The 13,531-nt window shown below is 42.7% G+C and overlaps 2 protein-coding genes across 5 annotated transcripts in view; both read left to right on the top strand.

Moving 5' to 3' along the window:
- The first annotated feature begins 2,450 nt into the window (after positions 1 to 2,450).
- LOC311039529 (acyl-coenzyme A thioesterase 5-like) lies at positions 2,451 to 8,062 on the top strand. 4 transcript variants are annotated; one of them, XM_084049465.1, is made up of 11 exons: positions 2,451 to 2,519; positions 2,787 to 3,004; positions 4,165 to 4,264; positions 4,375 to 4,565; positions 4,684 to 4,847; positions 5,081 to 5,200; positions 5,411 to 5,493; positions 5,594 to 5,687; positions 6,590 to 6,670; positions 7,134 to 7,275; positions 7,561 to 8,062. In XM_084049465.1, exons 2-11 carry the CDS (start codon positions 2,803 to 2,805, stop codon positions 7,689 to 7,691), a joined length of 1,308 nt encoding a protein of 435 aa, XP_083905591.1. In that variant the 5' UTR covers positions 2,451 to 2,519; positions 2,787 to 2,802; the 3' UTR covers positions 7,692 to 8,062. The 4 variants fall into 4 exon arrangements, with proteins under 4 accessions (XP_083905591.1, XP_083905590.1, XP_083905589.1 ...); XM_084049464.1 differs by having other exon boundaries at positions 2,461 to 2,519; positions 2,766 to 3,004; XM_084049463.1 differs by having other exon boundaries at positions 2,479 to 2,519; positions 2,761 to 3,004.
- Positions 8,063 to 8,864: 802 nt separating this feature from the next.
- LOC311039506 (laminin subunit beta-1-like) overlaps positions 8,865 to 13,531 on the top strand; it is a 29,751-nt gene continuing 25,084 nt past the window's right edge. Inside the window, exons 1-4 of the mRNA XM_084049433.1 lie at positions 8,865 to 9,021; positions 10,034 to 10,209; positions 11,314 to 11,449; positions 12,857 to 12,930. Coding sequence (XP_083905559.1) covers positions 8,994 to 9,021; positions 10,034 to 10,209; positions 11,314 to 11,449; positions 12,857 to 12,930 — 414 coding nt within the window. The 5' untranslated portion in view covers positions 8,865 to 8,993. The remainder of the gene's footprint in view (positions 9,022 to 10,033; positions 10,210 to 11,313; positions 11,450 to 12,856; positions 12,931 to 13,531) is intronic.

Raw genomic sequence — 13,531 nt, 5'->3', positions numbered from 1 at the left:
ATTTTATGTGTATCATGTGCCAATTATGTATGGTATTATTTGATTCAAATGTCCTTGTATTTGGTGAGAGACATTCTGGTCTAATATTCTGAAGTGAATTCTATTTCAGAATCCATTTTAGAGGGAGGGTATAGTCATATACAACGTTTTACGGCTTTAATTTTGAGATTCCAACAGAATTTCACAAATTCTGTAGCTTATGGGTGACACTGATGTCACAACTGAGCGGTTCCAGACCAAATATGCCGAGGGCAATTTTTGCACTGGCATATTCGTCTTCTGTCATATGTCCTTAGACCTTCAGCTCCGTTGCAGCAAGCCAGTCCAGTGTGTCATTGTCTAGGTTAATTAAGCCACGATCACCATTAGGTGGCCGGTATTTGGGGAAGCTGGTCATCACGCGTTCCACAGTCTGTAGTGGATCCCCACATTCGCAGTTGGCACGGTCTGTGAGACCCCACTTCTGCATTGATGCACCGAAACGTCCCACACCTGTCCTCAGGCGATTGAGGGTTGTCTGCTTACGTGGGAGGTGCTGGCCAGGAATATCTGTGGGATTCACTCATCTTTGCCTTCCGAGCGAGGGCCAGCGTGGCGGCTTCTCGTCTGACCTCTGCTGGAGCGATTCCAGTGAGGACAGGCAGTTAGTTTGTTGGAGTGGCTCGTAGACATGCGGAGACGGAGGGCCGTAGGGCGGTGTTGAGGGCAGCATGCAGCTTCATCACATCAGGGCTACGGCTCCAGACTGGGGCACAGTACTCAGCGGTGGGGAACACCAGAGCCTCGGTCTAGTTTCCAGGATAGAAGTGTACCAGATTGCCTGATCAACTCATCATTGCGAACGCAGCGGAAGGAGGCGCGCTCCGCGCAAGTGGAGCTTACTATGAAACCGTGCTCGGGTTGTGTGTGTGTGTGTGTGTGTGTGTGTCTGTCTGTCTGTGTGCAGTATTGTGTGCACTGCCTGTGTGCAGCCGTGCCCCCATGTGACTCACGCTCTCATTGGCTGCTGACAGATCTCAGAATGCACTACAGTGTGGCTCAAATCCGCCTGCCCCTGGGTGACTATACACTCCTCTGAGAGAAATATAGCAGCTACAGTCAAAAATAACACATCTAAAATCATCTACACAAGTTCATCTATTGGGATATCTAAGCATTCCATGTCATTTGTGCATATTTCAGGCCGGATGGCAAGTTGAAAACGCCTTAGTTTGAGGACAGTTTGAGATTTCTTCTTGCTAGCTAGCTATGCTGTAACATGGGATTCCAAATGACTAATTTGCACTTTTAAGAAAAACAGAGCCAGATACAGTCAAATAAATATGATTTTTTTGGGGGGGGCGGGGCCAATAACTACTTTTCTATTCTTCTTATTGTTATTTTCAAGCTGCGTTCGCGCGTCTTACTTAGGAAATGTGCCCATGTCATCGCATGTGTCTGCTCATTCATACATAAGATACAAATCAGTATATCAGGTAACATGAGTTTAATGGAACATTGGATTAAGTAAGAGAATGGAATAAGGGTAACCGTGGGATAAGAATAGATCAGTGGTTCTCAACCTTTTTTGAGCTCTGGACCACTCGCATATTTCAGTTAAATAATGCCTGGGCTTGATATAATTTGTTGCGCACAGTATCGTGCAACAAATTAAATCAAGCCCTTAACAGTCATTATTTAATTTCAAGCTGCATAGACATGGGATGGGATGCATAGCAAGTGTTACCAAAGCACTAATCTTAGCCCATATCCCCACCCAACACAACAGTGGTTCCCAGGTTGATTCTTAGTCAGGGTGGTGGTCCCTGCTTCACAATCAGTTGAAAACCCCTGTTATAACCATTAACCAACACATTGGGCCATTTTCGTCCTTTTATTCTGAAAACCCATCATTGCGGTAATAACACAGGTGTACGCGCGGGGGTAAAAGACGGGGTAGCTACTCCACTACATCTCAGAGGCAAATATTGTACTTTTACTCCACTACAATTTGATATTTGAAAACTTTAGTTACTTTGTAGATTTTAATTATTATTACAAAACATGCATCAATCTCTTCAGCCCTATTTAAACTTTGGCTATTTGAAAATAGCCGATCTACAAGCTCACAATGCATTGGCATCGCCATGCCACACATTGTGAGCTTGTAGATCTGCTATTTTCAAAAGATTTTATACATTTTTAACTTGTGAAATGGGACATTTTGCATAGTGAGTACTTTCTACTTTTGGTACTTTAAGTGCATTTTCATGCCAATACTTTTGTACTTTTACTCAAGTAAATTTTGAATTCCGGACTTTTACTTGTAACAGAGTATTTCTATATAGCAGTATTGATATTTTTACTTAAGTAAAAATGTTAGTACTTTTCCACCACTGCCAATACTGAATGCTTTTATTTTGAAGGCAACATATGACCGACCCGGACCCAATTCCGGCGTTGTGTTGCTACGCGGAATGTTGACGGACAAGTATCTTCGTGAAACACTCTACAAGTGGACTGGGACTGCTTACATAAAGGTAGAATTACTTAACTGTAGAACTTATGTACGCGGTTAACGTTATGCACATTGTTCATTTCCGATAGTTATTTAACGTTATTCTTGACTAATAGAAATAGCCTGCCTTATGTCAAAATTCGACCTTGTGACTTAACATTGAGTTGTTCAAGTTACCTGGTGTTTCAATTTGTAACACGACATTAGGAATGAATATGTACAACAGTCGTCTCGTTTTGAATATCGCTGCTGTTACATTTCAGTGCAGACGTTTGGTGTTTCCTCGTAGGTGGTCGTCCTCCACAATGATGATGACAACAGGGAGTGTATTTCCAATCCTCTCTGTTCTCCCCTCACGGGCTCTGATGGATGAGAAGTTCAAGGTAGTGGTGAAGAACCTTCCACCAGGGACTCCAGTTACTCTCCATTCCATTCACCACTCTGAAGACAAGGACTACTGGGAGGCTTATGGTCACTATGTCACTGATGACAGGGGCATTGTCTCTGGTGGGTATATGAATGACATAGGCATTGGAAAACAGTACAGGCTACTTTTAAGTGCCCATGAGAGACACTGCTTTGATGGTCTGGACTGGCAAGTTAAAATAAAAATAAATGCCTTGAAGGTAGGGCAACTTGAGATGTTTACATACTAGTCCATATCTAGACAATAATTTCAGTTAAACATTTTAAAAGTTCTCCATAACTGCAGAAAAAGCATCTGTCTGGGTATGAAGAATCATGACATCAGCATGTTTTTTCTAGTTTTTCTAGACTGTACTTTATAATATTGCCCTTGCATTTCAAAAGCAATGTATGTCAGCGATGACAGACTAATTGTTATTTATAAGACAGAAAGACAGACATTATAGGCTACTTTTGGATTGCTTTCCCTGGTACAATGTCTCCAAGATACTATTTTGATGGTTTGGCAATTTAATAATAATAATAATATATGTATGTGTGTGTGTGTGTGTGTGTGTGTGTGTATATATATATATATATATATATATATATATATATATATATATATATATATCATCTTGTTTATTGTGCTTGTTAATGTGTATTTGATTTGACTGGGGCTTGATGGCATGTGTGTGGGATACTACTTGTATCTTTATGTAATTGCATCAAATTAGCAAGCTAGTTACACATTAGCAATTGGGAAGGTAGTAGTGGTGAAGAATCTTCCACCAGGGACTCCAGTTACGCTACATTCCCTTCGCCACTCCGAGGACAATGATTACTGGGAGTGGGAGGTTAATTGTCACTATGTCAGTGATGACAGGGGCTCTGTCGCCGGTGGGTATGACTGGTCGTGATAATGCATAGGAAGAGGAAGGCTTACAGGCTACTTTTGATTTTGGGTTATTTTCCCTGATACAAAGTGCTGAAGACTTTGATGGTCTGGCATTTAAATGTAAAAATAAATGCATTCATGTTTATGTGATCGAGACCCTGGGGGCATGCACACACAGGATATTGAATATTTGCATTTAATTGCATCAATTCAGCAAGCTAGTTTTGCATGCAGATTAGTAATTTGGAAGGCAAGCACACTAGCCTTCTCTTTTTCTTTTCTTTTTTACCAGCACATTACAAAAAAAGCTGTTGTTGCCAGAGGCACTGTTGCAAGTCACATTTTGTTTACATTTGTACATTAGTCTCTGATGATGCCAGTGTTGGAGGAACATACACAGGAAAAGAGCCCATGGGTTTGCTGTGGAGTATGCGGCCTATCCCTGGGAGTCGAACTGGCCTCAGGTGAAGACTCACAAAGACTGATTTGCATTGTCATACTTTAGTTGGCTCATTCTGGTATTTAAACAGAGCCTGTCTGTCCTTGTCTCTTGTTGTTTATTTTTCCCTTTCAGGTTGAGGAAGTTGGATGTCCGCAACCCCATGATGGTGCTCATCTCCATGTACAGAGGCCATATTGTGGAGGGCTTCAGGGAGCAGCCTCCCATGGCCTCAGTGGTCACAGAAAGATCGTACATGGCCCCGGGTGTCAAGAGGATAGACATCCGAGAGAGAGGAGTCAGAGGGACACTGTTCATACCTCCAGGTATACCAGCAGTCTGAGAAACACACAACTCTGTTCTTCATCTCCTTCATTAGCAATTTCAGCACACATTCAAAGAGTTTTATTGATGTGATAAGATTGGTTTGTTACTATCTCTCAGGTCCAGGACCGTTTCCAGGGGTATTGGATATGTGGGGAGGGGGTGGAGGACTGGTGGAGTACCGCTCTGCCCTCTTGGCATCTCATGGTTTTGTTTCGATGGCGTTGGAGTATCTCTCTATAGATGAGGCCAAAACAACAGATGTTGAGCTCAATTATTTTGAGGTATGTAGTCAGTCACCCTCATCTCTTCATCATCCTTTACTCTCAGACTTTGTGTAGTGTAACAAGACTTATAATCTTGAAGGAGTTTGTGTGTACAAAGTCCATCTTTTTGAACTGTCAACCAGTCCCCTGTCACCCAGTGGAGATGTAAGTTTGTCACGTTTCAAGATTATCTGATCTGATGCATGACGTTTTCTTGCCTGGTGGAACCACCGTTATCTCCAACTTTACAGACAGCATTTAATATCGTCCAGGAGCATCCTCTGGTGATCAAAGACAGAGTTGGGCTGTTTGGTCTTTCCTTCGGCACATCTGTGACCCTCTCCTTGGCAGCTTATTCCGAGTTTGTTAGTGTGAGTATTTGTCCGCCACAGTTTACAGTTTATGTGCACAGAAATAAGTCTAGCTCACAGGTCAAGAGGAGTGACTTTTACAAACCTTTTCAGAGCCCTGCCTATTATTTCTAAGAGAACAGTGTGTTGCATGGATCACAAACTTGCTGTGATGCTGATAATCCGAAAAAGAAACGTGTAATAAGCATAATAAATATTATTGTGTTCTAGCCTCGATGCTGTGTTTGTATCAGTGGTAGCCATGTCCATCCAGTGACCAAGTCCCTATTTGACGTATTTGTTGATATGCACAAGTAAGTCTCCTACTTCATGCTAACATGACACAGTATACCCTGTTAAGAAGGCTCTGACTTTACTGCAGCAATGATGAGATGTAATTGTTTGTCTTGACAGGAATGTGGACAAGACAAGAGTAGATGAACAGAACCGCCTAATCTGGAGAGACATGATTCTACCAATCCCCACTGACCCCGATCAAAAAGTGGCTGTAAGTACATACCGTATAGTAGGGCTTTCACGACTAGAGATTTTTACAGGTCGACTAATTTGACCCAGTGGTAGTCGACTAGTCGACTAGTCGAAATTTAAATTAAAAAAATATATATATTATTTTTTGGGTGGCACTGTTTTAATACCATCCTACTACTATATTACTATTATTATTATCCTCCTGCCCTTATTTTTATGGCGTTTTAAGGGAAGCGCTTCTGGCACAGCAGCACAGCACCACAGCAGCGTCTCCAAGGATCCCCATTGCCCAATAATAGGCTTTTATTGGGCATGCTTTTGACCCCCTTTTGATAAAAAATAAAGTCAGGAGGATAATAATAATAGTAAGATGGGCCATTACTATAGCATTAAAAATTAAAAAAAAAAAAAAAAAAAAAAAAAAAAGGGTTTTTTTTTCAACTATTCGACTAGTACCAACAAGGTCGACTAGTGGTTATACTAGTCGACTAGTCGACTAGTTGGTGAAAGCCCTACCGTATAGTATTCTAAAACAAATGCTGTTGTGATAAATTGATAATGAAACCAAAGTTTAAAACTGTTCAGCTCCAATTAGCCATGGTGGTGCGACTGCGAGGAGAGGATGTCCTTTAAGTCTTAAGTTCTATGTTTTTTAACTCTAAAAAAATAAAGTACATTCGCCTTGCCGTAACTAATATATTATTGCACTTTGGAGCCTGACTGTATTTCTCAAACATGTGCTTTTGAACGTAGCCTTTCCAAACATTATTTGCATGCTTGCATTATATTCAGTTGAGAAGAGTTGCCTCTAACACAGTCCAATTCATTCAAACCTATGTACCCATGCGTATGTATTTGTTATTCATTGTGAGATGCACCATCCCTTTACTGCTCTAAATCTATGGTTGAATGTTCTGAAAGATGGGGAGGATACGGTGTCCAGTACTGTTGGTCAACGGTGATGATGATCAGAACTGGGCCACAGTGGAGTCTGCTGAGGATGTGAGTGCACCCAAACACTCTCACATCTAAATAAGAAAAAGAGGTTGCACATCAACAATGGGTTTTCTCAGTGGAGTGCTAGAGCCAAAGTCCAGTATACACATCAAAATAAGGAATTTAAAAAAATCCCAAAAGGGTAGCACATCCAAAAATGTCAATTAAATGGAGGACAAAGTACTCACATTTCCACTTTTTTTATTGGCACACCAATAAAATGAACGCTTATGCGTTTCGGCTATGAGCCTTGCTCTGAGGAAGGCTCATAGCCGAAACGCGCAAGCGTTCATTATATTGGTGTGCCAATAAAAAAAGTGTGAGTACTTTGTCCTCCATTTAATTGAAATCTTTGGATGTGCTACCCTTTTGTTTTTTTTAATTAATTTTAATTCCTTCTTTTGACTCTCACATATCTCTTTAAGTTCCATGATTGAGTAGGACTGACTTCACTCCTTTTCCTCCTCAGATGACCAAGATGATGCATGCAGCAGGCAATGAGCACCTGTTGACCGTACTCACCTACCCCGATGCTGGACACCTTATCGAGCCCCCCTACACACCACACTTCCGAGCCACCAACTTCATAATGCAGAACACACGAAAGAAGGGTGAAGCTCTATACATACATGTTTAAAAGGCCACAGTTATGCACAAAACATGCATATGCACGCACACATACATGCACGCGTGCACACACACTTAAACTTAAACCTACAATTTTACAAAATCTTATGTGGGCAATAATCAGTTGTTGCTTTTACCCATCATACTTATCAAACATATCAATATGTCAATATTCACATTAACTAGGAGTATCCGATCGTGTGTGTGTGTGTGTGTGTGTGTGTGTTTAAGCCTTATGATCAACAAGTGTGCATTTATGTGTTTGGCAGAGATTATGCTGTGGGGAGGACAGACCAAACCTCATGCAGATGCTCAGGAAGACTCTTGGGAGAAGATTGTGGCATTTCTCCAACAGCATCTGTATCCCAGCCCTCTCTCTGTCCCTCAGGCCAAGCTGTGAAGCCACACACACACACACCGACAAGCCATGTTAACCTTACTGTATTGTTAATCATAGGAAAACCACAAGGGCTGCTACAGTATGTTTGAATGTAAATGTATTATTTATGATTACCACCTCCTTCAATGGGAGACTTTCAGACCTAAAGCCACAGCTGTATGATATTATGAAAGTTTTTATGAGGAATCTTTTACTCCCTGCGCTGTGTCAAATACCTCAGATGCCAATATTGTATGAAATGATTTGATTAAAAGTGTTCATGTGAGTATGTTGAATGAAATATTATGTGGTTAATCTCTTAATGTCAGTATTAAGTGATTAAAAGTGAATATGTTCATGCTTTATTGTATATTTTTTAGTAAATCAGCTCTCTAGCGTTTACATGAAAGTGTCTTAAAATATCCTTGTATTTGTTTCTATCAATTAAACAATTAATTGTGTGAAGAATTGCGTTTTGTTTGTAGGTTTTGTTTTTAAACAGTTGTCAATTAATGCAAGAAACATATTTTAGTTCTGAACAGAATATTCAAACATTATTACCCTACATTTATTTTAGTATAGCTACTCAGTGGGTTTTTGCAGTTCCGTGGAATGTCACTGGATGGCGACATCGACTCTTCTAAACTGCTAATTACTGCAGGACCAATCTGGGAAGTGGAAATAGTGTTAAACAACATGACCAAAAGATAATTTAAGAATGTATTAGAAATGTACTGAGTGATAACATGGCAAAAATTATGCATCTTTTTGCAATTAAAACTGTGCAACAGTTAGCAATAGGATAAGAGCACCGTCATGACGTATTGTATTGCTCTCCACATAAATTGAATGAATTTGGTCGCAACTAGAGCCTTTTGATATTATGCACAGTCAACGTTTGGTACATGGTGGTGATAGCAATACTTTTGTACTTTTACTCAAGTAGATTTTGAATACGGGACTTGTACTTGTAACAGAATATTTCTACATTGCAGTATTGATACTTTTAATTAAGTAAATGTGAGTACTTCTTCTCCCACCACTGGTAATCTAAGACCTAAGACCATTACTGTGTCGCGGACAAGGGGCGACCAGGAGGAGCGCGCTACTGCGTGGTGTGTGTGTGCGTGTGCGTGTGCGTGTGTGTGTGTGCTGGGTGCGTGAGCGCGTGTGTGATGCAGAGGCAGACGGCCATACAAGACAACTCCCTCTGTCTCTACTCTCTACACTCTACACTTCACATCACACACTGCTCCAGCACCAGCACCCATACCACCAACAACACAGTGCAGAGGACGAGGTCTCAATGTGCAGCTCTTGGAAATGTTAATTCACATCACAACCATTTTGGGTGAGTTTATTTAATCACAGCTGATTTATCTATTATGACAGTGTGGCTCTCAACCAGTGGTCTGGGGGACCACCAGTGGGTTCCAGGTGGTCCCCAGCTAAATGATGGAGAGTTGGTAACCAAATGGACCCATATAGATCTTTAACTCTTGAGAGTGTAAAATGGGTTTCATTTTACGCTCTCAAGAGTTAAATTACTGTTAAACATCTGCATTACTTAATTAAATAATTGTTATTTTGATCAACGTTTGCCTGTTATCTCTCCTGTGGTACCAGCATGGAAGTGTGGACAAGATTGTATCCAACGATAACAAAATATTCTAAGTCTCAAATGCCGAAGAAATAATGAACCTTGATATGAAAAGGCTTGAAAACCACTGTATTATGATAAGCCTCGGGACTGCGTAGTGTTCCAAGATGATCAAGGTTTGTTGAATTGAATGTCATGTTCTGTAGTCAACAGTTTCCCAGCCAGCTTGCTCTCACTCTCCTTTTTGCCAGAAATCATGTAATGAAAGCCACATGTAAACCATTATTCACTGTATTTCTAGCATTTTCCTAGAGCTAAGAAAAGTTTCTCGAAGTATTTCTTTTTAACGTTGTTGTTCTTTGGCTGCATACATACAGAGCATATTGCTGTCTCGAGAGATGCAGTTTACATGTTTACAGTTGACAGCTAAAATACAACAACATATTTCTACTGTTAGTATTTCTTTTTGTCGAGCTACAGTAGCCTATGCACCACCACTCCTCCCTGGTTTCATGAGAGAGTGGATCCATGTGATTTTAATTTAAATAAATTGAGCGCGAGCATGCCATGTTTATATACAGGAAAGCTTGAGAGACAATGGCACATTTGCGCTTCCATCAAACTGGTGCCAGCTAGCTTTGTCTTAATTAACTTGTTTCAAAAAGTCTGCAAAGATATCTGACTGCCCTGTCTGGTGTTATTAAAGCTCCTGGTCTGCATGCTATAATAATCAGGATTCCACTGAACATTTTTGTGTACTCAGCCCTGCAGGGGTGGCTGGCGGGGGCACTGGTGCCAGAGTTTGGGGACCTTTGCACAGAGGGCAGCTGCTACCCCGCCACTGGAGACCTCCTTATCGGCCGCGCACACAAGCTCAACGCCTCCTCGACCTGTGGTCTCAAACAACCCGAGCGCTTCTGCATTGTCGGACACCTCGAGGTAAGAGGATGACTGCTGGTTGGCTGAACCCGAGGAACGAAGCGCTGCCAACCAGGGTCATTTCATAGTCATATGTGTAGCTTACTGTACATGCCGTCATCTAGCCCACACGGCCAGCCTTTCAGCATGCTGTAAATGAACCACAGTGTATGTTGTGTGTGTGTGTTTGTCTGCACGGGCGCAAGTGAGAAAAAGTCTCCATGATGTCGTTCTGCGTGGGAGAGTGCTGGCATTCCGCTCCACAATAAGCACTGTGTCTGACACAATTGCTTCCCTGTGTCCCTGTGATTAGGGTGTGTGAGATGGGGGAAGCGATGGGGTATCCCCTCATATCAAAGACCCTTGGGCAAAGTTCGGCTATTAATTTGGTTTTGTGTGAATGGTGGCCTTATCAAATGGGTTTGTCGTGGATGGGCTGAATAGTATTGAAGGAGCTGGGAGGCCAGGGGGACGGAAACAGAATCACATATTTCTTGGACACTCTAGTGAAATCACTTAGGCAGCCATTTCAACACAGCCAAAGTTGGCCTGGTTCTACGTCATATGTGTGTTTGTGTTTTGAAATCAGCATACATTTTGTGTGTGTGTGCGTGTGTGTGTGTGTGTGTGTGTGTGTGTGTGTGTGTGTGTGTGTGTGTGTGTGTGTGTGTGTGTGTGTGTGTGTGTGCGTGTGCGTGTGTGGAGAATTGTGAAGTTTAAACTTCTGCTGTTTACAAGGGGTCAGTAAATTAAACTATAACTCACAAACGCAGCCCGCCCACACATGCACAAAGTGAAGAAAGCAGTTGGGGATAACACACGTATCATTACCTTTACCTTGCAGTACACCCAAATCCCTTCCTTTGTTCTTTATGAAGCTTAATAATCTATACTTATACAGTACAATGGTGTCGCTTGCCAAAAATGATCTAAAAGCTGTCTCTGTTCTTTTTTGCAAGCAATACCCTCACGCAATGGAGTATACATTAAGCCTAACCACAATTTTATAATTTCTATGAATAGGCAAACATTTTGTAAATTTATGAAGATTTGTGTTAAAGTTTGCCCAAAACAGGAAGGCCAGATCGAAAGTGTAACCTTTCCTCTGCTCCCTCCGTCCATCAGGAGGAGAAGAAGTGTTTTGTGTGCGACTCTAAGAGGATGTATGATGAGCTGAGGAACCCCACCAGCCACGCTGTGGAGAACCTAGTCACCACCTTCGCCCACAACCGCCTCAAGACCTGGTGGCAGTCCGAGAACGGTGAGTGTGTGTGTGTGTGTGTGTGTGTGTGTGTGTGTGTGTGTGTGTGTGTGTGTGTGTGTGTGTGTGTGTGTGTGTGTGTGTGTGTGTGTGTGTGTGTGTGTGTGTGTGTGTTAGCAGAAGCAAGAGTATGTGTTTATGAATTATAGTGAACAAGGCGTTCACTGCTGATTGTTAGTGAGTGAGAAACAAGGCTGTGCAGGGGGGTGTGTGAGTGTCTGCACGGAGGGTTCTCGTGGGAACAGGAGGCCGTAATGACTGGACAGCAGATCACAGAGCCACTTGGTGCAGCCCAATCAGAGAGCAGCATGGGGGGGAGGGGCTACAGGTGTGCTGAGGAGAACAGGTGTGACCTGGAGAAACAGATGTGTGTCTGTGTCATCACGGCCACCGGAAAACAAGCCCAAAGGCACACACATGCGCGAGCACACGCACACCTTTGCCGGAGAAAAATGAGAGGGTTATACTGTAATAAGAGAGAGCGACATCCTTAATTGGAGCATAGCAACCGATTACACCACGGTGGGTTTCTCATGCGTCCAGCCCCGATACAGACGCACGTTTACAGAGCACTCCCTTCCTGCAATCACCGCACACACGCACACACAGGCACATGCTGTCTTCCTATGAAAGCCAGCTGAGCACAAATGGTGGGAATCTGTGAGAGGTGTGACTCATGCAAGAAGCAGGGCCAAGCAGTGCAGATGGCTTTGAAATACCAGGAAGCAGCAGTTTCCGAATCCCACCGCATTAGTCCTTAAGACCCTCCTCTCTCTGCCTGCGGAACACTGCCTAGACCGCAGATCGATTAGTCTCACATGGGTGTGGTTGGGAAGCCGATTGATATCGGCCTATTTCCTGACTGTGTTTGTTATAGGAACATACAGAAAATGTGCGGTGTGTGTGTGTGAGAGAGAGAGAGAGAGAGAGGAGAGAGTGTACAGTAAAGGGCATTTGGGGTAGTGTTGGAAGTTTAACAGATTCTAATGAGGTGGAAATGTGTCAAGCATTGCTTTCATTACTTTCACATTCATTACTTATTCCATGTGTGTGTGTGTGTGTGTGTGTGTGTGTGTGTGTGCGTGCGTGCGTGCGTGCGTGCGTGCGTGCGTGTGTGCATGCGTGTGTGTATGTGACAAGTATGTCAACCATATTGTATGTGACAATGTTCTGCCGTCTAGGCACTTTGTAACTGGCTGTTTTCCTATTGTCTGACTGCACTGGCAATGTTTATGTGTTTTGTACAAGGCATTCTTGTACTTCTGTTTATGTGGACATAAATAAATATTGTATGTGTATGTGCGTGTGCGTGTGCGTGTGTGCGTGTGTGCGCGTGTGCGTGTGCGTGCGTGCGTGCGTGTGTGTGTGTGTGTGTGTGCGCGTGTGTGTGCGTGTGTCTACTTCCAGGTGTGGAGAATGTGACCATCCAACTGAACCTGGAAGCAGAGTTCCATTTCACACACCTTATCATGACCTTTAAGGTGCCCATTCTATCTCTGGGTTTGTCTCTCTGGCCCCTTTCTCTCTCCATCTCTCTCCTTCCCTCTCTCTCATACGCATGCAGCCTCTGTGTCTCTCTCTCTCTCACACCACCCACTTTTGGAGATAAACACATGCACACAGCTGCAGTAGAGGAATGTAGAAAATGGCTCTGGTCTCTGGAGAGTGATGGGAAAGGGGAGAGGAGGGGTGGAGGTATGCAGTATAACACAGTTGTCTTGCCTGTGATGTGACACGGATGTTGCTGCTATGACAGTGGCCGGTTAGCGACATACACAACCTAGTGAGCAAAAACACCACACACCTTCCTCTACTCTTTTTCACCCTCTGTCTTTAGAATGCATTGTGAAGGTTGCAAACAGAGTTTTAATTGACCACTTGAAGCCGAGCTAGCAGATATATTTAAGATATTTAAACAGGAGGGGGCCTAGAATGGGAGGATTGGGAATCCGGTCAACAGTATAGGGTTTCAGTGGTAAGCTTGATTTAAACTCCATCGCTCGATGGTGTCACTTGTCGACCAGAACTGATTTTCAACAAAAACTGTGACAGCATCGTCATGCAGTACTATGGAGTATAAAT

The sequence above is a fragment of the Gymnoscopelus microlampas genome, assembly GCF_963454915.1.
Source record: "Gymnoscopelus microlampas genome assembly, chromosome: 23".
In the NCBI taxonomy this organism is placed as follows: domain Eukaryota; kingdom Metazoa; phylum Chordata; class Actinopteri; order Myctophiformes; family Myctophidae; genus Gymnoscopelus; species Gymnoscopelus microlampas.
This window is presented reverse-complemented; position numbering and strand designations above follow the sequence as displayed.

What these genes read in the sequence shown, in the direction of transcription:
- LOC311039529 (XM_084049462.1), top strand. Translation starts at nt 2,707, where the DNA reads ATGAATATGTACAACAGTCGTCTCGTTTTGAATATCGCTGCTGTTACA. An exon ending in TGACAGGGGCATTGTCTCTG is followed by an intron (nt 3,005 to 4,164) that starts GTGGGTATATGA and finishes TTTGTACATTAG; the next exon opens with TCTCTGATGATGCCAGTGTT. An exon ending in CAGTGGAGTCTGCTGAGGAT is followed by an intron (nt 6,671 to 7,133) that starts GTGAGTGCACCC and finishes TTTCCTCCTCAG; the next exon opens with ATGACCAAGATGATGCATGC.